The sequence below is a fragment of the Mauremys reevesii genome, linkage group 3 (assembly GCF_016161935.1).
Source record: "Mauremys reevesii isolate NIE-2019 linkage group 3, ASM1616193v1, whole genome shotgun sequence".
NCBI lineage: Eukaryota > Metazoa > Chordata > Testudines > Geoemydidae > Mauremys > Mauremys reevesii.
The window spans coordinates 58,674,200-58,698,737 of NC_052625.1; the positions used below are offsets into that span (position 1 = coordinate 58,674,200).

General features: G+C 43.1%; 1 protein-coding gene across 5 annotated transcripts in view; it reads right to left on the bottom strand.

Moving 5' to 3' along the window:
- The window catches only part of BABAM2 (BRISC and BRCA1 A complex member 2), a 425,434-nt gene that overhangs the window by 113,542 nt on the left and 287,354 nt on the right, over positions 1-24,538 (bottom strand). For all 5 annotated transcript variants that reach the window (XM_039530877.1, XM_039530879.1, XM_039530878.1 and 2 more), the window contains one exon: positions 22,973-23,082. In XM_039530877.1, coding sequence (XP_039386811.1) covers positions 22,973-23,082 — 110 coding nt within the window. The remainder of the gene's footprint in view (positions 1-22,972; positions 23,083-24,538) is intronic.

Below are 24,538 nucleotides of genomic sequence, written 5' to 3' on the forward strand. Positions count from 1 at the left end.
TCCTTAGCAATTTTTCCTTGTTTCCACTTTTTGTTCAATTCCTTTTTTGATTTTCAGGTCATTAAACAGCTCCTGATTGATGCAGCCTTATTGGTCTTTCACTTTTCTTCCTGTCTTTCCTCAGCGTCAGAATAGTTTGTTGTTGTGCACTTAATAGTCTCTTTTAGAAACTGCCAGCTCTCCTTAACTCCTTTTTCGCTTTTTAAATTTCCTTCCCATTGCATCATTCCTACCTGAGTTTGCTGAAATTTGCTTATAACTTAAGGATAAGTTTCTGATTCAAATACGGCATATAAAGAAGAATTTAGCTTGAAACTAGCTATCAAAGTTCATTTATTTCAATTTAGTGCATTACATGTATTTGTATAACATGTATAACATTTCTAAAAAAAAAAGAAAAGGAGTAGCTGGGAAATCACAATGAAGCAGCAATAAAGCATGCCAAACCGCCAAAAACTATCTGTCTGTGGGAACTAAACATCCCTGCTGCTGGAAGAAAAGTGTGTCAAAATTGCTGACTATAACCAATTTTAAAATGAGTCTCCCTGAGATTTACTAATTTAAATCCCTTAAATGTAAGCGCATTACTGCAACTATAGTCTGACTGGAACATCAATTTTTTTTCAGAGCAGCAGCCGTGTTAGTCTGTATCCGTAAAAAGAACAGGAGTACTTGTGGCACCTTAGAGACTAATAAATTTATCTGAGCATAAGCTTTCGTGGGCTACAGCCAACTTCATAGGATGCATCAATTTTTTTGTTCTTGTTAAAACTTGAGCCTTTACTGTATATCTTTTCTAACCAGGCATTAATTACTGAAATGAATAACAATGGTTAAAAATTAACTAATTAAAAGTATGTCTTCACAGTGACTGTAATGAATATAGATATGGAAATGTATTTAAAATGTATGGAACACAAGATTTCTAATTCACTCCTCATGTTTTTCTATTCTTGGTATAACTCCAAACCCAGTATTGCAGATATCATCTTCCCTTACAGAATGCACTTTACTCTCACTGGTTTTGCATTCTCAGAGTATGTGGCTTGTTTTCTGAATACAGTGAAGTTCTTATAGTAAAGTCATTTTGTTCACAGAACAACATCACTGTAATTGGAAGCTCCACTTGTACCAGAATTGCAATCTTCACATTCAATGCGATGAAACTAATTTTCGACTCTCATTCTAATTCATTACACATGGACTTTCTCTCTAATAGAGTTTACAGTAAAGAGGGCCTACTGTATACATAAATGTGCCATTTGGAATATATTTGGCAATGTTTTGGATAGTGTATTTTGAATATTGAGTATAGAACACTGGTTGTATTTTGAGTACTAGTTCAAAATTTAAACTCCACGATCAGAATATCAACTTTACTTTCTAGTGAGCATGTCTATGAACTCTGACTTTTTTCTTATTATAATTTATTTCCAGGTAGGTAAAAAACAGAGACTTTTCTGAGTAATACCAAAGAAATTGATAGTGTAAGGTGTTCTGTGGGCTAGAACTATTTCACTGATTTTTTTACAATGTTGCTTGCAACTGCCCTATCATTATTCGACTGTGATCACAAAGATTACTTAAGCAAGTAAGATCTGAGCAGCATTCTGCTCAGTAAAGATGAAGTATAACATGCTTGGGTCTGTAGTTCTCTCTCACCACAGTTCTGTATGGGAGATGAGGGTTGCTGCTGTCTGCTCCATTTGTGCAAATTAGGTATGATCCTTAGATTAGCAACAAGAGGTCAGTAGAGCCCCCAGTTGAGGAAAGTTTGGTAAACTCTTATTTAAGGCATTTACCTAAACAGTGACACCAAAGTAGTGATATTTTAAAGTCTTTTATTTCAGTGGTTCCATATTCTCAAAAACCATGTAACTGGCATACTAGTATTTTGGAAAAAATACATATGTGCCAGCATAGAATGTCATGAAATTAATATCACAGGCCTCGTGTGAACATGACATTTAACATGTGCATTCAAAATGTGTCTATGCTTTTCATCCAAACAGAAATAAATTCATCTGGAGGATAATCGTGATTTCCAGAATAAGAAAGCATGGATTCATATTTGTTGCCTTTTTTAGCTAAACACAAAGCTTATTTCAGGTTCCAGAACTAAACTGGTAATGCACCAGCAGGAAACACACACTTTTACAACAATTTTCAGTGAGTAAAGTAGTGTTAGCACCAGAGTAACACAAACTTTACAGTGGAAAAATCTGTACAAATAGAGCGAAACAATTGTGCTTGCAGATATTTTCTGTTTAAGCCAATAAAAGGGCTTTGCTCTTCTGTGCGGCTTACTGATGTCAAGCACTGTCTTGCTGGAGGCAGCTGAAGTGTTTTCCTGACCTTAAATAGCCTATATGCTGGGCATTAGAAGCATACAAGTAGAAATGTGGGGCATGTAAGGACACAAGGAGGCAGGAAACCCATCAAGGCCCCTACCCTCCTCTGAATTAGCAGATGTATCCCACAATATTTTTTCCTTCTTGATATTTGTCCAAGTTATTTCCAGAACAGTTTACACTAATTGTTCCCTTGTGCTGCTATGGTACAGTTTATTCCATATGTTAAGTACTGCATGCAAAGAAATTCTGCTTAACTTCTTCCCGTAGCTGCCCCGTCCTTAGCTTAAGCCCATCCCGCTTTGTTCTTTCATTTGATAATAGCTCAAACAGCCTTGTAGCATTTATCATCACCATTCCCTTCAGAAGTTTGTATGCCTCATTGATGTGCCCCATCCTCTCTTCTTTTAAAAAAACTAATGGTTTCTCTAACATTTTGAATTAGTAATTTCTTTAGGTCATGTTGTCTTTTTGGTTGGCCTTTCGTGTACTTTCTATTTTTCTATCATTCCTATTTGATGGTAGATAAATTGTGATCCCATTGGCCTCTTACACAGCACAAGGATATTTTTCTTCTTCAAGTGAGGGTCCCTATGTGTATTCCAGTCTAGTGTGAATGTGCTCCATGCACCTGAGGTTGGAAGATTTTTGCTAGCAGTGTTGTTGGTCCATGCTCGTGCTCCAAACCAAGGGCATAAGGGGCAGTTCAGACCAACTGCCTCTCCAGTTCCCTTCTACCGCCCATGGTCTGAGATGGAACCCCTTCATTACCCACAGTGTTAGCTAGTGTTCTTCTTTAAACCTGTAGTCATCTGTAAATAGCTTTTTAAACCTGTTTATATAGTTGTTAGAGTTCAGGTATTCTTAGTAGTTAAGAGTCTGCGGGTGTCCGCCCATCCTGACCAATAGGTTTACCTAGTATGCTTAGCATTCCAGGATTCAAAAATTGTGTCCCCTGTCCCCAGGGCCTTTCCAGTCATTGATGACCACAACAAATGCCTCTACTGCCTCAGGGAAGCTCATATTCCCACTTAGCGCAGCATCTGCCAGTCCTTTCCAAGCTGAACCCATCAAACCTGTGAGTAGAGGCTTTGAAGATACCTAATGGATAGTGCTGTGAGGTCCCAGTCTGTTCCTGGCCCATCAAACTGTCATATTCACTGGGCAGAGATCCAAGAAGTACCTCTCTGATACGGTGGTGGTCAGGCTCCAGGGTCATTCAGCAAAGCATTCCTCCAAAGGCACAAGGAGGGTAAGAACAACATTCTCAGAAGAAATCTCCCTCCAAGGCCTTGTCCAAAAAGACGGCCTCCCCTCCGACACCCTCTAAATCAGGTGAAGCTCTGCTCCCTGGTACAGGAATATCAGGAGCTCACAAAGAGCACAGTACCATTTTCTGGCACTCAATGGCAAGAATACCCCAAAAACAGCCCTAACCAAAGGAGAAGGACTGTCCTTGGTACCAAGAACTGGTACCTCTTTAGCATAGGAGAAGAGGTTTTTATTCAAGATATTTCCTTATCCCCAAAAGAGAAAGGATACTGAAAGCCCATACTAGATCTCAGACATTTGCTTGAGATTGAGAATGCTCACCCTGGCCTCTATAATCACCTCTCTGAATAAGGGTGATTGGTTCACAGCTCTCAATTTAAAGGGCACTCACTTCCACATAGACGTCCACCCTGCACATAGGAGATGCCTGAGATTCACCGTTGGCCTAGACCACTACCAATTCAGAGTGCTCCGCTTTGGCCTTTTGATAGCACCAAGATATTCAAAAAGGTGCTATCAATAGTCACAGCCAACCTCTGCCATTAGGTGTCTTCAGTGTTCCCCTTACCTTGACAACTGGTTATTTAAAGGAAAAATCTCATCAGGAAGTATGGGCAACAACCCTGTTCCAACTCAGTCTCCTACACTCTTTAGGGCTGCAAATCAATATGGAAAAGTTCACTTTAGTTCCCACACAGACTATAGACTTTATTGGAGCAACCTTAGACTCAGTCAGTGGCAAGGCATACTTTCCTCAAGACAGATTCCTACCTACAAAGGATCTCATCACCCAGCTTTGGCTGAGCCCCCAGATGATAGTCCAAACTTGTCTCATCCTCCTGGGTCACAAGGCCTCTTGTACCTATGTGACACCATTCGCAAGACTTTGCATTCGATGTCCATGGGCTTGGTTACTGACAGTTTATGCACCAGGCAAGCACAGTCTGTACAAACTTATCTCACTCCCCCACAGAGTTTCAACTTCTCACTTCTGGTGGGAGAACAAGGAAATGGTATGGATGAGGATTTCCTTTGTCCCACTCTCGTCAATCCTTGACACAAAGACCGATTACCAATGCCAGCCACTTTATGGAGCTGCATACAGTACATGAAGCCTGCAAATTCCTACCATTTATTCAGACCTTGTATGCCCAAGTCACATTGATCAACAGCAGTTTACTACATCAACAAACAGGGAAGCAAGGTCCACCCCACTTTGCATAGAAGCAGTCAGTTTCTGGAAGTTGTGTATTCATCACCAGATCACCCTCTTGGTGTTATGCTTCCCGGGGGTACACAGCACATTATCAGGCAGCCTTAGAAGGTACTTCTCCACGGACCACGAATGGTAATTATATGTTTTGGTGGAATGGAACATCTTTCTGCAGTGGTGATTCCCATCTTGGGATCTCTTTGCACGTCAAGAGAACAAGAAATACCCAACATACTCCTCCAGAGCAGCTCCAGAAGGGTACATTCCTAGTTAAATGGTTGGGACCACTGATGTACATGAATACATGATACAGGAGTACAATGATTCTGCCCATCTCTCTCTTACATCAAGTTCTGAGGAAGATACAACAAGAAGGAGCATCTGTGATCCTGTTTGCTCCCAGATGGCCCAGGCAGTTCTGGTTCCCTGGCAGTCTTCAGATGTCTGCATGCTCACGCATCCATATTCAGCAATTTCCAAATCTGTTGACTCAGGTCAGAGGCAAGTCTGAACACCCCAAAGCAGCATCCTTCCATCTAACAGTGGTGTTTGGATGGACAACTGATCTAGAAAAGTCATGCCTGGAGGCAGTACAATCTATCCATCCATCCATACATAATAGGAAAAGTTCTATAAGGATGTGCTACACTAAATATACTGTTATACTATACTAAATATAGTATACTGTTATACTATACTAAATATAGTATAGTATAACAAAGTAAACACTCATGATAATACAACCAATATATAAGGAAACTAATGCCCTAATTATATTTTATTAGGCTATTCCTGCAGGAAAAATGAATCTGTATGAAAAAGTTAATATCTAGATGGAAAGAGTTTTATCTAGATCAGACACAAAATTTGCTTAAGCTTCTTGAATTTAGATAGATCATTCCACAATAGTCAAAAGGATGAGGGAAATATGATGTATTTTAAAATCATGTTTCTTTCACATTTCATTTCTAACTTCTTACTTATGAAATTTTACATCACATCTCCAGTGTTGCAGCTCTATGGTGAAAGCCCAACAACACAAGCAGTAATACCTAAACAGACACGCATACATACATTTTACCTGCAAACAATCTATATAATAACCTGCCAGCTTTCACAATCCCCTGCAAAAGCTTGAGGCACAACATTAACATTCTAAGAGAAATAATATATTAACATATCAACGAAGGCACAGGTTGGGAAAGATCATACACTAGAAACCCAGTCAGTTCAGACACCATTGTTGTCATATACATAGTTAAACCATGTTGTAGCAGGGTGGTTACCCGCTCCTGCCCTTCGGGGCTTAAAACAGCCCAGGAGAGGGCTGTGGCTGGGGCAAGAAGCCTGGGCTGATTGGGGGAAAGCAGGCTCAGCTGTGCCCAGGTCCCAGACAGGCCCAGCTGGCCCCTATAAGAGGCAGTGAGTCAGAAGCCCAGTCAGCCTTCCTCTGCCTGTAGAGGGAGATGGGCCTGGCTGCAGGGAGCTAGAGACAGGGTACCTGAGTGAAGCAGGGCTGGGGAAAGGCAGAGGAGCTGGGGAGCTCCAGCCTGGAAAGCCCCAGGCTGCAGCCTAGCAGAAGGCCAAGGGGTATTGGGGGTTGCAGAGGGCAGCCCAGAAGTAGGCCAAGGCAGCAGGTCCAAACCCTCCCTGCCAGTGATGAGTGGCTGATACTGCAGTCTGCCCCAGTGAACGGGGGCTAGATGGAGACTGGGCAGTAGCCAAAACTGAGGCAAAGTGGAGATAGTGGGTTGGGGGTTCCCTAGGAAGGGGAGACCCAGATTGGTGGGGTACTGCCAGGGGGCAGCACCTGAGCTAAAGGGGCACCGGGGTCCAGGGAGGGGCACACGACCAGAGGACAGGCGGATCACTGGCCTGCAGAGGGCGCTCCTGTCTGGAAGTAAGCTAATTCCCGAGGACAACCAGCAGGAGGCGCCGCAGGGGTGAGTCCGCACATCTACACATGTGAATAAAAGAATAAAATCTAATAAACTCTTGTAAAATCCCATGAGAGAGCACAAATTACAAGACTTCCAACATCCAGCAACACACATTAAGATAATTTATTTTAATACCTTGGTATAAATACTCAGTAGCAATAAGAGTCACATATAATGCCAATCGGTATGATATGCCCATATTTTGGAAGCTGACAGTCACTTGAAAGAAAGAAAGAAAGAAAGAAAGAAAGAAAGAAAGAAAGAAAGAAAGAAAGAAAGAAAGATGTTTATTGCTGATAAAGTAACATCACTGTAACTTGAGAAAAGAAATGGCTCTCAAATGTTTCCTTTCTGCAGACCTCTTCATAAGAGAGAGGTCATTTCATGGACATTCTCCCCAACACGCAATCAGCTCTGGTTTCAAAATGTTGATTCTGTGGACTACCAAGAAGTATTCTCTGTACTACTGATGGTCCACAAGAACCACAGATTTGAAACTACAATAAAACCTCATGCCTCATAAAAATATAATTTAATCATCAGCCTCTTCTTCACAGCTCTGTCTTATAAACATTTCAAATTTCCTACCAGTGGGCCTGTGTAGTCTAGTCTCGAAGGAGCTCTATTTCTTAACAAAGATCAACTTAAAAATTCTCACAATCAAAAATATCTGACAATAAGTGTGCAATATTAAAGCACTATTAAGGAACTCAACTCCATCCTTACCTGCTCAGAAGAGACTCTCCAGGCCCTTTGCCATTAGAACTGGCTCCATTTAATGTTTACTGTTTAACTTTCAGTAAAAAGATTCTGGGCTGGGATCCTCTATAAATGAAATCAAATAGAAACGTCCTAAGGCTAGGAAAGGGGAATTCCCCAACCTTTCACATGTCTGTTCAGAATCTTCTTTTCTAAGAACTTGATTTTCCTATCAGCTACCAGATTTAGGTAGCATTTTCACTAGCTTTTGTTGTTGCTTTAGTTTACTCTCTACAAAAGAGGTTGTAGACTCCATATTATCCACTCAGTTTCAACTCAAGTAACTCTACATGAACCTCAAAAGTGCTGAGCTCAGTCAAGGCTGCCTCTATTATATCCAGAGATAACTGGCTGCAGAAAAGTCTCTCCAAGGCAGTGGTGGAAACTACCGTAAGATATATTTTAAAACTAGACTGGACAAAACAGCAGAATATGCACTACGGGAAACAATCCTGCACTGGCCTCCAGGTGATGATCTGAAAAATCTAATGCATTATTTCCATCTCTGCCTTCTAGGAATCTATGATGCAGCTAAGAAGTCCTTAGATGTAACCCTGTTACCAAAAAGTCATGCAGAGCAGGGCTTTTGAAATGGTAGGAAGAACTTGTGATAATGGGCTTCTGAATAGATGTTGCGTGTCAATTCCATTAGTACACACTCTCAAATTAATTTAAAACTTACAATGAACAGCCACTATTGGTATGAGACTCATATAAGGAAAGTGCTCTAATGCAAGGTAGTAGAATGTTTTTATTACCTACTGCACTTTTGTTAAACAATGTTTAGGGTAAAAATGTAGCATTAATTCTTACCATTACAGTTTACTGTCAAATGCAAGGATTTCTTTATGTCTCTCACTTGTCACTTAATTATTTACCACTTGCCTCGTTAACTTCAGTTTCAGCACATAGTCATAATTTATCTCTCTTCAGTCCCTCAATAAATTGCCTTGGACATTAAATTTGTTAGCAATGAAGTTTTATGTCCTTCATATTCTATTTTACTAATTGTCCTGTGTCAGTTTCAGTGGTGAAGACTGAAGGAAATAGGGTAGGCATCTAGCAGCACTTAGAACAGGGGTGGGCAAACTTTTTGGCCCGAGGGCCACATTGGGGTTGCAAAACAGTATGGAGGGCCGGGTAGGGAAGGCTGTGCCTCCCTAAACAGCCTGGCTCCTGCCCCCTATCTGCCCTCTCCCACTTCCCACCCCGACTGCCCCACTCAGAACACCCGACCCATCTAATCCCCTTGCTCCTTATCCCCTGACCACCCCCTCCCAGGACCCCCCGCCCCTAACTGCCCCCAGGACCCCACCCTCTATACAACCCCACCCTGCTCCCTGTCCCCTGATTCCCCCCTTTGCAGAGCCCCCCACCCCTTATCCAACCCCCTTGCCCCAGCCCCCATACCATGTCACTCAGAGCAGCATGTCTGGCAGCTGCACCGCCCGGTCGGAGCCAGCCGCGCTCCCTGCGCAGCAATGTGGCTGCAGGGAATTGGGGACAGCAGGAGAGGGGCCAGGGTCTAGCCTCCCCGGCCAGGAGCTCAAGGGCCAGGCAGGACGGTCCCATGGGCTGGATGTGGCCCAGGGGCCATTGTTTGCCCACCTCTGACTTAGAGACTACGGTGATGGGTGTTAAAGAAAAATAGGATAGGCATGTAAATTAATTGCCACAATAAACATGAAGAAATTATACAGAATATAAGCATCTGAGATAATGTTATTCCATCATTACTTTAAATTAAAAACTTATGTTACAAGTAAATGAAATTTTGCCTATACATTAATCTTCCTAAGATTATGAATTTGAGATCTAAAGTTATAGTTTATTCACCTTTGAAATATGTCCATAGTTCTAATAAATCATAATAAGCATTTTACGGTGCCTTTCATCTAAGGATCTCTCAGCACCTAACTATACAAACAATAATTTTCACAACATCCCTGTGAGACAGGTGTTGTTATACACCCTGTATGGATTAATTAACTGAGAAAGAGAAAATTAAGCTACTTGTCCATGAGCACACACAGCAAGTCAATGACAGAGCTGGCATCAGAATCAAGGAGACCAGACTCTAACTCTCCTTTTCTAGTCACTTGTCTGAAATCATACTGCCTCCCTATTAGCACTGATGGGAGTTGCAGGTCTGCATCTTGAGAAGATTAGACCTTTAGCACCTACTATCCAGTTCTGTTTCCTGCCTCACAATAGCTGTCAAGGACAGGTAGCAGTTTAGTTCATCTGTTCGTGCTGGGACAGTAAAACTATCAAATAAATTTATGTCCTTGGGCAACTGGACTTCTGGTAAGCTCTGTTCTTTACATTTCTAGTACACTACTCTGTACTCTCATTTCCAGTGCACACCAACAACTAATGCTGTACCCAGTACACAAACATTAGATAAAGTCTCATGGGCAGATATGTATAGTAAATTCAGAGAAGTACTGTATGAAGAAAGTTTTATAAGGGGAGAAGAGCTCTTATTTAACACAATAGGATTAAACTTAAAAAAAAATACAATGAGCCGAAGGGGGTAATCACAATCATTAAACTGAATATTTATTATTTTCATGCTGGTTGGATTCTCTTTCCTTTTTGAAAGCACATTTAGAAATGATGAAAAGGTGGCAGTTTTACAGTTCTTGAGTACATAGGTTCCCCCTCAGAACAGCTGCTACACAGGCACTGGCAATGCAAGCTTTTGCCATTTCACACCATACCAAAATGCCTTCGCCTTGACCTGGAGAGATCAGTTACAGGGGACAAGAAGGCAAGTCAATCTCTATGACCCATTCAGTTCCTGTCTCTCTACTGAGACCGCCAATAAGGCAGCCAATCAGTAAAAACTAGGGTGGTGTTTTAGTGACTTGCTTACCTGTCCACAAGGAACCAGACAGTGATCATCAACTTATTTTAATAAGCAACCAGATTAGTGATGGTTCTAAATTAGATGCTGTCAAATCTAATCCACTCAAGCACCCCTCTCTTCTCAACATACTTGTATAAAAACAGATAGATGGAAACATCTAAATATTACTAATTGCTCAGGGGTTGTTTCCATTTACATAACATTATGTTTCCATAATTACTCTATTCTAGGGCAAATACACACACGAGTTTAATTTTCTTCCCAAGCTGTTTTGTTGAAAAAATACATGGGGCTGTTAGAAATCTAAAACTGAGACCATGCTCCTCCTCTTTTCTTAATGGGCAGGGGAATATTAAAAAAAGTTCAGTGGTGTTGAAAACTTGCTGAATATAGAGTTCCATCCTCAATCGTGAAGAACTCTTCTGGCCCTGCTCCCAGACTAGTAAAAGGAACATTTCAGCCTCTAAAGGATAAAGCATGGATCCTGCTCCATTAAAGCAAAACACAACTTCTACTGACAGCTGGTTTTCTTAGCATACTCAGGTTTGTGTATTTATCAAAGAAAAGCCCTTCAGGACAACAGTATTTATTATAAGATTATTTCTGTGAATCCAGGGAACACAAGCACTAGCGAAACAACATTATTTTCACCATTATATCCTATTATTTAAATGCTGAAAAAGGCTAGCCAAGTCATTTTAATTTTCTTTTAACAAGGGAAAAAAATAAAAATAAATTAAAACTACAAAATATCTGTCACCTTGCAATGAACTTGTGGAGCTCTTGCATCCACTCCTGTAGAATGCAGCTCTTCAACCTCTCACTACTTTCTTTGACTGTGCCCTGGTCTACACAACAGAGTCAGGTCCCCCACTACACTAACATAATAACTGCACCCCCATGAGAGGTATAGCGCTTATGTCAATGTAGTTAGGGCGAACGTAGTGCCCAGGTAGACACTGCATTTACTTACATCACCTGCTGGCCGTCAGCCCTGAGTGGGGCTGAGAGATGGAGCTGTCCCCCGCCGCCCTGGCACTGACAGCCCGAGCTGTCAGCTGGGTGCAGGGCTCACTGCTGGGCACCCTGTCCTGGTGCTGACAACTCGGACTATCAGCACTGGGGAAGCTGTCGGGGGGGGGGAGGGCCATCTGTGAGCCCCACGCGGGGCTGACAGCTGAGGTTGTCAATCCCAAGCTGTCAGTGTCCTTCAATGCCCCACTTCAGTCGGTGGATAGCGTACCTGGTGAGGACCCGCACCACCGACAGAAGGAGCAAATGTGGACGTGAACCATCGCTTTAATTACTGTGGTGGCTGTATATCGACTTAAGTCAACTTAATTTTGTAGTGTACACAAGCCCTTAGATTCTAGTGACTTTGATAGTAGCAGGAAACGTAATGATGTGATAGGTTTTCTATTATAAACCCTTTTTTCATAGAGATTCTTAGAGAGAAAATAAGTAAATTCAGTGCTAGTAATAGGTGTTGGACTGATAGTCCTGGAGACTGTACTACAGATTCTCTATTTATACACAGAACAGGTACAGTACAGGCAGCAGCTTTACAAGCTTCTCAGACACCATACCACCAACAGGCTTCAAACCTGGCCTGGAAAGTCCACTTTGAGGAATGGAAAGTCTAGTCATTCTTTATAGTTGCGTCACTTACATTTTCGAGGAAATCTCGCACTGTCGCACTAGCACCCGTGCAGCTATGGTGGTGCTAGCAACAGTGGGCATGCCGGTGTAGACAAGGCTCATAAATTCTTACTACAATGTTATCTAGACCTACTTAAAGCATGGTTAGACAACACACCTGAGCCCTGTTTACATGAGCACTCCTACTATTGCCACCACCAGCAGAACAGCATAGGTACTACTGCAACAGTGAAAGATTTCCCCAAAATGCTAGCGTAGATAAGATTCGTGCGGATACAAAGGCCATGTTTATACTACAGAGCCTATGCTGGAATAGCTATGCTGGCATAGCTCCCTACAATAGGCACAGCATATGCCAACAGAAGGAGGAGTTCTGCAGTTTGACAGAAGTTCACCACTAGCTATGCCCAGAGAAGCCCCTTTTTCTGTCAGCACAACTGTGTCTGCACTGGAAGTTTTGCTGGAAAAGCTATGTCAGCCTGGGGCATGATTTTTTCACACTTCTAGCCAACATAGCTATGCCGGCATAACTTTGTAGTGTAGACCAGGCCACAGAGATTCTCAGTCTGCTGAGACTGCTAACTGAGGCCAACTAAAAGATCATTGCGATGATGCCCATTTACAACATACAAAATCTCTTCAAGCAGAAAATTCATTCAAGTGTCTGAACCTGGATTCAATTTGTTTAAATTTTGAAAATATTTTCTTTAAAAGTTTAAGGTAAAGCAGAGAGTGCTTTTCAAAACTCAAACTTATATAAAATAAATTAAGCAAATTACTTTTAATACAGTCAGTGACTGTTGGTATTTTGAAAAACTAATAACCAGTTTTCAGCATTTTATGTCAGGCAAGATCTTTTCTTCCAAGGATTTCTTACTGTGGTAAGCAGCACAGGAATGGGCGTCAAACTCCTTGGGCCTGACCCTGCACCCCTTGAATGCAAGCTGGATCAGGCCCCTGGGTTGTATTCTTTACTCAGCTACTGACTTGCTGTGTGACCTTATGGCAAGTTACCCAATCTCTTTGTGCCTTACTTTCCACTCTGTAAATGAGGACACTTTCCCAGTTTTGCTAATCCTTTTGAGAGCTTATGATGATACGTGTAATGTAAGTACTATTTTGTTTACCATGCACGTATAAAACACACTGTCATAAACAGATAGTTAAGGGTTAAGGTCTCTTTTACCTGTAAAGGGTTAACATGGAGTACCTGATGACCACCTGACCAGAGGACCAATCAGAGACAAGATAATTTCAAATCTCTGTGGAGGGAAGTCTTTGTCTGTGTTCTTTGTTAGAGAGTTCTCTTTTGGATCTAAGAGAGGCCAGACATGTCTCCAAGTTCTCCTGGAGTAGTTCCTACTATTCAATAGTGAGTATTAATTAGAAAGGCGGATTAGTCTTATAATTTGATTTCTACATTTGCAATTGTGTGTTGGCTGAAGGAAATTCTTTATTCCTGTTTGCTGTTACTTTGCTTTCACTGAGAAAGAAAGGGGGGGGGATTCTCTCCAGAGATTAATAAATTTAGACCCTGTGTATTGTTCCATCTTGGATTACAGAAACAAGTTACTTTCTTTTTATTCTTTAATAAATCTTTTCTGTTAAGAACTTGGTTAATCTTTCCTTGGGTGGATTCTCAGGGGAAGGGGAGGAGGGAAGCATCCCTCTGTAGTGGATCCCGGTATCTCTCCTAGGAAAGAGGAAGGGGAGGCATTCCTCTGTAGTTAGATCCTGGTAGCTCTCCTAGGAAAAGGGAGGGGGGAGGAAGCAGGGGGGAATGGTTTATTTCTCCTGGGTGTAAGAACTCCATGGATTTGGGGCTCTTGGGATCCCCAAGGATTTTGGGGAAGAACTGTGTCCCAATCCACGTACCTGATTGGGTGATGGCAGCTTTTACTAGATCTAAACTAGGGTTTTAGTTTAGAGGAAAACCAGTGCAGGTCCCCATATTGGAACCCAACAGCTCTAAGTGGGGGTGAGACCTATGACATGGTGGGCAGCGGTGATGGATTTTTCTGAACCAGAGAGCCATTGCTATTCGCTTCTCCTAAAGCAGGACTGCAGGTTAGGAGGGAGAGATACCCCGAAGGCAAACAGACAAGGTTTTCTAACTGGCTTTGTTAGAAGGAGTTTTTTTTCAGCTGGGCTAAGCTGAAGGGAGCTATTCTCTTCTTCTAGAGCAGGAAAGCAACCTGAGAGAAGAGGGGGGGTTACAAGTATTCAGTTTCTAATTGGTATTGTAAGAAGGAATCTTCAGCAAGGTTGGCTGGAGGGAATTAAGTTTTCCAGCAGGCTTTGTTGGAAGCAGTTTTTCTTTCTGGTTGCTTGGACAGGCAGCTTGAGGAAAAGGCAGTTTTGAAGCAGTTTTTCAGGGTTAGAAGGAATCTTCAGCAAGGTTGGCTGGAGGGAATTAGGTTTTCTGACAAGGCTTTTGTTAGTAGGGACACCTACTGAGAAGGTACTTAGCAATTTGCAAGAGACAGTTGCAAAACCGGTTTGTTTAGTGCTGTGAGGAGGAGGGGGACATTTTTTTTCTCTTTCTCAGTCTAAAGCACAGTTGGTAGCTGTGAACCAGCTACATCAGCATAACACCAAATGCAAATACAGAGTTTTTGTTTCTTTTCTATTCAGTCTCTCTGGGAATAGAAAGGGGTAGGAATTGGGAAAACCAGTTCACTGACTGCAGAGGGGTGTGGCCAGCACCAGAAAGCACAAAGACATGAGTACCAGTCAAACAGCTGACCACAAGAAAGACATGGAGAAGCAACAAGTCAGAGAGGCTGACCACAGGAGGGCGTTGGAGCTCCAGAGGGAGGCCCACCAGCAGGGCCTGGGATTAGCAAGAGCTAACCCACATGTTCCAGCCAACCCTAACAATCCTTCACCAGGCACAGTTCCCCATCCCAAGAAATTTCCCACCTACATGGCAGGTGAGGACACTGAGGCCTTCTTAAAATTTTTTAAAAGGACCTGCCATGGGTACAGCATCCCTGAAGACCAGTACAAGGACTGGTCAGGAAAGTGGACTTTTGCTGTCTATGACAATTATTCCATCCCCATGCTACTGGGGGAAAACTTGGCCAACCATGTGCAGCTGGCCAAGAGGGGGGGAGTGGTCACCCGCAGCCAGGCCAGACAAGCAGGCACTCCCATCCCTGTTCCTAAGCCATCCACCAGGACCCCGTCTGTGTTACCAGAGACCCGACAGAGGTGGTGGAACCGAATCCCATGCCAACAACTACAGCAGCCATAGTACATCCAGTCCCAGGACCGGAACTGGAAGAGCAACCAGCGGCAGAACCAGCGCCAGCACTGACGCCAGCGCTTGCAACTCCACCGCCAGGGGGCGCCAACGGGCCTGAACTGGCAGAAGCAGCAGACAACTCTACCCAAGAGGCTCAGCCAGAGCCTGAAATATCACCTTGTGCACCAGCGGAGAGCGGTTCACAGTCAACGGAAACAACCTCATCACCTACATCGCTTCCAGAGGGACCCAGCCCAAGTCCACAGTCTACGGAGGAACTGGTGTCTCCAGCCTCAAGGGAACAGTTCCAGACTGAGCAGGAAGCCGATGACAGCCTTAAGAAAGCTTGGGCGGCAGCATGGAGCAACCCACCGCCTCTTAGCTCTTCTAATCGATCCCAGTTTGTTGTAGAACAAGGATTTTTATATAAGAAAATTCTTTCTGGTGGACACCAGAAAGGCCAGCATCCTCAAAAACAGTTGGTAGTTCCAACTAAGTACCGGAACAAGCTCTTAAGCTTGGCTCCTGACATTCCAGTGGGCATTCTGGGGTCAACAAAGCAAAAACAGGTTAAAAAAGTCCTTCCACTGGGAGGGGATGGGCAAGGACGTTGCCAAGTATGTCCAGTCAAATGCATAAAAAGTGTTCTTCAATGTCAAATACCTTGTTGTTTACATACTTAGTAGTATATGTAATAGTGCATGTGTTTTGTAAATCTGTTTATTTTAAAGTTCTAGAAGGAAATCACCGCCAGTGTGGGTCCCCCATTGTCTGCGATTTGGGGGGCGTGTCAAAAACAGATAGTTAAGGGTTAAGGTCTCTTTTACCTGTAAAGGGTTAACATGCAGTACCTGATGACCACCTGACCAGAGGACCAATCAGAGACAAGATAATTTCAAATCTCTGTGGAGGGAAGCCTTTGTCTGTGTTCTTTGTTAGAGAGTTCTCTTTTTGGATCTAAGAGAGGCCAGACATGTCTCCAAGTTCTCCTGGAGTAGTTCCTACTATTCAATAGTGAGTATTAATTAGAAAGGTGGATTAGTCTTATAATTTGATTTCTACATTTGCAATTGTGTGTTGGCTGAAGGAAATTCTTTATTCCTGTTTGCTGTTACTTTGCTTTCACTGAGAAAGAAAGGGGGGGGGGATTCTCTCCAGAGATTAATAAGTTTAGACCCTGTGTATTGTTCCATCTTGGATTACAGAAACAAGTTACTTTCTTTTTATTCTTTAATAAATCTTTCCTGTTAAGAACTTGGTTAATCTTTCCTTGGGTGGATTCTCAGGGGAAGGGGAGAAGGGAAGGATCCCTCTGTAGTGAATCCCGGTATCTCTCCTAGGAAAGGGGAAGGGGAGGCATTCCTCTGTAGTTAGATCCCGGTAGCTCTCCTAGGAAAAGGGAGGGGGGAGGAAGCAGGGGGGAATGGTTTATTTCTCCTGGGTGTAAGAACTCCATGGATTTGGGGCTCTTGGGATCCCCAAGGATTTTGGGGAAGGACTGTGTCCCAATACACGTACCTGATTGGGTGGTGGCAGCTTTTACTAGATCTAAACTAGGGTTTTAGTTTAGAGGGAAACCAGTGCAGGTCCCCATATTGGAACCCAACAGCTCTAAGTGGGGTTGAGAGCTTATGATGATACGTGTAATGTAAGTACTATTTTGTTTACCATGCACGTATAAAACACACCAATGTGCATTTTAATATCTGTGCAAAGTAAAAACAGTGTATTTACAGGATATTGTGTCATGCCTCAAGTTGCTGATATGATCTGTGGGTAAATATACATGTTAGAAAGTATTGTCATGTGTAATTACAGGATAGGACCTAATAGTGACAAAATCTCTCAGAAAATATGGCCAACTTTCATGTTTCATAACACAGCTCTGGCTTACTTGCTCCCAAAGTGGAAACATTCATAGCAGAATGAGCCTTTTTCATAAAGTGTGAATGTACAGCTCATTTAATATTCCTCCCTAACAGGGCTACTGTTGGCAGCATTAATAAAGTTACATTGTAATTATGTGGAAATGGGGCATTTTGTAACATTGTTCTGTTTCCGCAAATGTTGATAATTTCCCCAAAATGCTTCCCAAAATTGTTATTACCTCTCCTTAAAACCTGCCGCACACAAACTGTTTTGCTAATTTGCTTAAACCATTTTGGTATATTCAATTATAATCTTTAGTAGCAGCGGGAGACTTTTGTGGCAGTGCACAATGCAATGTAACATGTCATGGCCTCAAGTCATTAAGATAATCCTCAGGGCTTCTTGAAGTCATTTTGTAGTTTTGAAAAACAAAAAATACAAAGAAGTAAATATTGTTGGTTAAAAGCTTCAGTTTTCAAACAATGGACATTTAGCCCATATGACATCTTGACTGTGTCAGAACCTCTGTCAGGACAATTTTTTGGGAGTTCAGAGAACTCCAATGTAACTTTGCAAGAAATCCCAGTTCAACAGACAGTACCGAAAACCTGGTCACGAAACTTCTAAATTACAAGAAAAGATGCTTTTAAAATGAAGGCAGATTCAGCAGCCTAAATTAAAAAGCAGCGAAACATGCTGAGAAGAGATCTACCTCAAGAAACAAGGGAAGATAATAAAAATTACAATGAGCGTAAGTCCTAGCCGCCGAGTCTGCCGCATCTATTGAAGCCTGCAAGGATGTCCTGGCTACTTTCTTGTCCTCCTCTAGCAAGGCCCCGAACTCCTTCCTGGACTCCTGAAGAACCAGCTCTTTGAACTTCCCCATCGAGTTCCAGGTATTATAATTATAATGGCTCAATAGGGCCTGCTGGTTAGCCACCCTAAATTGTAGGCTGCCAGTCGAATAGATCTTGCGCCCAAATAAATCCAGGCATCTAGCGTCCTTGGATTTGGGAGCAGGTGATTGTTGACCGTGTCTTTCCCTCTCATTAACGGACTGTACAACAAGGGAGCATGGTTGGGGTGAATGTACAAGTACTCATAGTCTTTGGAGGGGACCAAGTACTTCCTCTCCACCCTCTTGGCAGTGAGAGGAATAGACGCCGGAGATTGCCAGATTGTAGTGGCATTATCCTGGATGGTCCTAATAAACGGCAAGGCTATACGTGTGGGGGTCTCAGCAGATAAAATGTCCACCACTGGATCCTCGACCTCCACCACCTCCTCCACCAGGAGGTTCATGTTTTGTGCCACCCTACGAAGCAAGTCTTGGTGCACACGGAGGTCTATAGGTGGTGGGCCAGAGGAGGATGTGCCTGCCACCACCTTGTATGGGGAGGACGAGGAGGATATGCCCGGGACTAATGGGTCCTGGGGCAAGTCCTGCTGTGGGGGGGTCCGGCTGCCCTAGGTCCTCCATGCTAGGGGCATGGGCCTGAGCTGAGGGTAGGGCTGTCGCCTCCAAGCCCCCTGGGGCTTCCGGGACCCGAGGTTCTGAGTGGGCAGAACGAGAAGCTACCGATGGGACACCTTGGGCCTGATGGTATGCCCAAGGGGTCCAAAAGGACCATTGTGAGGGGTCCCTGAGCAGGATCCTGCCTCTTGTCATGCCATTGGCTAGCTCTGTCCGCATCTTGGTCATGGACACGGTAGCCACTCTCCACTTGGGACGACCTCGAGTTGGGGCGGGAAGGCCAAGGTGGAGCCGATCGCTCATGCTGGGTCGCACTGTCATGTGTTGTTGGCCCACGCCCCGGGGATGGAGATCGGTGCCGCGGTCTCGAGCAGTACCACGATCTGGACTGGGACTGACGGTTGTATCGGTGCCGGGAGGTAGATCTGGACCTCAATGAAGATCTACAGGTGGAGCGGTGCCAGGAATGACTCCGAGGAGACTGGCGCTGGGAGCTGGACTGGTACCGACTGTACCGGGAAAGAGATCTTCTTGAGGTGGAGCAGCGCCGCAAATATGTCCGGTGCCAAGACGGTGATCGGTGCCGGGACTGCGAGCGGTGCTGTGCAGGAGACCAGTGCTTGGATTGGGACCGTGACCGGGACTGAGATTGGTGCCAACCCTTCTCGCTCTGCAATGGAGGGCACATCATCGAGGGCTTCCCTATCGATGGAACAGCCCGCACCGGCGGTACCAAAGTTTGTGACGGTCCCGGCTCGGTGAGCGCAATCAGGTCGCGAGCAGTGGAGAAAGTCACCAGGGTAGAAGGTAGGCTGAGCTCGACCACAGTGCGCACCGGGGAGCTTATGTGCACTGGACTCAACGGCACTTGCGGCACCAGAATTGACGGTGCCGGTGTTGGAGCCTTCGCAGGGCAGTCAGGCATGGGACGCTGCTCCAAGGGGGGCACAGACGGTGCCGGCAACTGTACAGAAGCAGCAGGTTGCTTGTGCTGCTTCTTGGAGACAGGTGCCGGAGACGTCCGGTGCCAGGAGTCTTTCCTGGTGCCAGGTCGATCCGGTGCTGGAGGTGCGCTTTGGACCGATGGTGCCGGGTCTCGGCACGGGGCAGAAGGGCGTTGGGCTAAGTGCCGCTTCCATGAGGAGCTGCTTCAAATGAAAGTCCCACTCCTTTTTTGTCTGAGGCTTGAATGCCTTACAAATACAGCACTTATCTGATTGATGGGATTCCCCCAGGCACTTCAGACAGGAGTTGTGGGGGTCTCCTGTAGGCATTGGCTTGAGGCAGGCCGAGCAGGGTTTGAAACCCAGAGACCTAGGCATGGGCCCGGTACTGGGAAGGGGAGAAGCCTCTTACCTCCAATTACTATATACGCTAACTACAAAAGCTACTATTAACTACAACTACACTATAACAACTATCTACAGGTATAAATGAGCAAAGAGCTAGGGAAGTGGAGATCAGTTATGCAGCGCTCCACAGTTCCAACAACCGTCACAGGCAGTAAGAAGGAACTGAGGGGGAGCTGGGTCGGCAGGGGCATATATCTGGTACCATAAGGGCGCCACTCCAGGGGGCGCCTCAGCCAACCCACCGAGTGTTGCTAGGGTAACACGCGCACACCTAATTGGAATCAATATGAGCAAGCACTCGAAGAAGTGGGATTACGGCATAGTGTGATTTTAAAGTGCAACACCTGTTCCTGAATAACTCCACTCCCGAACAAGAGTGTCCACACATGGAGTTAATCAGGAACAATTACTCTGAATGGGAAACATGCTGAACTGAGAGGCTGTTCCCCCAACTCTTTTCCCTTTCCATCAACACACCTTCTGTCTCCAAAACTAGGTTGACCATACGTCCCGTTTTGGCTGGGACAGTCCCTTTTTTAAGCCCTGTGCTGGCCAACCTGACTTCTTTGGGAAATGGGACTAATGCCCATTTTTGTCAAAAAAGTAAGGTGCGGAGGAACATGCCGGGAGGGAGGGGAAGAGCAGTGATGCCAGCACCAGCCCTCAGGGTGGGGGAGGCTTGGGCCAGCCCCACATGGTGTCCTGTTTTCCCTTTTGGAAATATGATCACCTAAAACTCCTGCATAGTTGCTAGAGAAGAATAGTAAGAGCTAGGCAGCAGGGGAGGGGTGGGGGGGGAGGCAAGAGGGAGGAGGAGATAAGATACTAATGCACCTTCAACCTGCAGATTTTCTGTATTATTACTTCCCTACACACTGAAGAAAGGAAATTTATGGTAGACCAATATATCATCACTTGTACTTGAGATAGGAACAGTGAAATTACCAAGTAAAGTAACTGACCATTATCTGCATTATTCTGGCCAAAAAAGTACCAGCAATACTATTATTACTACTACTAATTTGAATCTCCCATCTAAGGGCAACAAACAACTTCAATGAATACATTAGTTAAGCCTCTCAACACACTTGTGGAGCACTGTAACTAAGTACAACAGTTTATAGAAAAATAAATAGGCCCAGAGAAATTATGTAACTTGCCTAAATTCATTACATTAAATGCATTTAATGATACAATCAGGTTAATTCAGCATTTATTAAAAAAGAAATCAGTTCATATAATCAATTACTTTAATCTAACTGCATGTAACTTGTTACCCTAATCAAGGGTACCTGAGCTAACCTTTTCACTATCACAAAGCTCATCAGAGAAAATGACTTGCATTTAAAATGAGCCACTAATGAAATCAACACAGCCATAAATAATGTTAAATGCAGGAGAGAACAAAAACCTTTTCTAAAATAAAGTTAGATGCTAAAAAGACTTGAAAACTCAAAAGAAGCAATATATACATTTTCTACAGATTTTTCTTCCCAGATACCTTGTAAACCTTATGATTTTATCTCAGAACTAATCTTGGATTTTTTTAACCCATCTACTTGGTCATCCATCTTATCCATATCAATGCCTTTTTGGTTTAAATATCAGAACGTCATGCCCTTTCGCAAACCCAATGCATTATTAGTGAGCTATTCTAAAACTATGGTAGTCAGTACTTTTCCATCTCTTCTACTCCACCCAAGGTGTTTTCAGCAGTTGAAAGGAATGTCATTTCAGTATTGACCAGAAAAACAAAAGCACTGAATCAATGTTAGCTTTAACTTGACCTCTGTGTAACTGCAAAGTCTAATATAGTTACTTCTGTGTAGTAATGTAGATAAACCAAGTAAAATGCTTAACAAGGCAAAACAAAAGAAGGTGAAAAACGAGCTCTCCTTTTAAAGTGTATTTATTAATATCAAACACTTCCCCCACTACCATTGGTTCCTTATTCTGCAATCTAGAGTTACAGTTAGGCAACCAGACCTCCTCCCCATACTAAGAAGCCTTTTCAATATTCCTCTGTAAGGGCATTATGAATCTTTGAGGCTTTCTTCAAGGTAACAAACTACGAAGCTTTTCTTTTGGGAAACTTTAATTTGTCAGGTGCTGTGCAAAATAAAAATTTCCAACTTATCTCTAAGTGAAAGTCACTTGTAAGCCTGAAGTGCTTTTCATGAAACTTTCAAGCAGATATTTCAAGACTGAAGCACTGAAGGGGAGGGGGAACATTGGGACATTGTTAATTCCAAAAATGGAAGCAGCGAAATCTAATTTAGGAAGCAGATAGATTTTTCCCTCTGACCCTTCCATTTTAGGAGTAAAAATTAGTTTATTAGCAAGTCTGTGTGCCAACTGTGTTGTCCAACAACCTTAAAATGAAATATTCTGACACACCCCCGGAAAAACATCTTACTGAGACTGCAAATTCCTGAACACAGTTAACAAATATAGCCTTACAGCTCTTGTAATAAACATTGATTCGAAACTGTTTAACTGTATCCCTTTCTATTGTACAAACTGCCTCTCTTCAGGGAATATTTATCAATCACACACAGGCACTGTGCACACTTACACATACATAAATATATAAACACAATCTTAAAAAACAAAGCTCTCCCATCCCTGGGGGAAATCTGCCTGCTAAGCTGAAACTGATGCCGCTTCCAGTACGAGTCATTCCAGGAAAATGTAGGTTGATTTTCAGGGATCAGTGGACCCAACAACAGTCTAGCCAATGGTGGCTCAGCTCTATAAGTGGTAGGCACATCAAAATGGGACTGGCAAGACTAACTGAATTGCTCCCTTCCAGTCAAAGCCAATTACAGTAATCACTGTCATGGCTTTTGTCAATTAAAAGCCAAAGTGGTTTTATGGCCTACCAAAGACTTCCTACATAAACAATCAGAGTAAAAATTAAAAGTTCTGAGAAGAACTGGAATACTCAGCAATTATTCTACTTACTGTTCTATACGTGGGGACAGATATAGCTTGGGGAAAACCTGAGCAGCTTCTGTATCCTCAAAACTGACTGAAAGAAGAGCAACATCCTCTCCTGGATCTTCATTCACATCCTGAATACAAAGAAAAAGCAGGTAGCATCAAACAAAGTAATCAGAACCTTACTAGTAAGGGGTCAAAGAGGGTCAAATACCCAGAGTAGGTAAGAGAGACATTATAAAGGTTGAAGGGCCTCAATTTGACAATTTAAAAAAATCTGTTTGTAAATTTCACTTAATTTTTTAAAATATTTTGACAACAAATTCCACAGTGCTCATTTTTCTTCAATGGATCAAAAGAAAATCAATGATGCTAGCCCAGTATTCACAAGCAACCCCTTACAGTAACATACCATCTTTTCAGTGTGTTGGAACATAAACATTTCAGTAAAAAACAGATTTCATTTCTAAGATTCCAGGGATTGTTATAAACAACTGATGAAAATACCAAAGAATCTTCATATAATATTGTTGAGTCATTGAGTTATACACCCAGATGTTACATTTATAAACTTGTTGAAGTATATAGACCTGACTCTCTGTTGTGTTCAGCTTCTGTTAGAGCTGAGGGTGACAGAGATTTGGGAGTGGGGTGTGTGTGTGCGCGTGTGACATTAAGGTGTAGACTATGGCTCCCTGATTCTCTGCCCCAGCGCAAGTTAGAGTGTGCATTTAAGGCTGCCCTTTCATAACCAATCTCTGAGGTGTCCCTCTCTAATTTAGGCCCTATCTGCACATAACTTCCAACTGTGATTTTGTAACTCGTAAGTGGTAGTGACCTTAAATGACATCAAGTAACATAGGGCAATTCATTGTCCATAAAGTAGTCTTTCAACATATTTGTGTCTGACCCTAGCTCTCTGATCAACTGTATTTGCTTCCATCCATTTAGGAAAAATATGAGTTATTCTTCCATAGTGACACAAAATAGCCCTGCAGACATAAACACAAAGTAGCATCAACAATATACACAGCAATATGCTCTGGGATGCTCTATCACACATAGTTGTGAGGAAGAAGTAACATCTATTAAACCTAATAAACAATGCTAATAACAATTAAACAATTAAACCTATTAAACAATGTCAGGTGATCCAGCTCAACCTACCAAACACAGAGCATGTTGACTGGTTACAGGAAGAAAATCACATGCCAGCCCAGGCTTCTGGCAGGAGTGAAATACTACTGGCTGCCATGATTTCTAGCAGTATATAAACCATGTGGTGTGCGCAGACCCAAATCATACCAGTGACTTGTTACAAACACAGTTAAAAACTGTAGTGTGGCAGGGCCTTAGAACAGGCTGGCCATATTACACAAAACAATAAGAAAGAGCTGACACAGTTTTTTCAGATATTTCTCCACTCTGTGGCATAGTTCTGATCTACAACACAACAATAGTGATCACAGTCCACAAAACCTCCCCCCAGCACTGCATATATTTTCATAGCTAGGGAAAATTTGAGACAATTAACATCTTTCACTCCTGAAGTCTAAGTGCAATATTAACTGTGTTGTCCCTATTAACTTG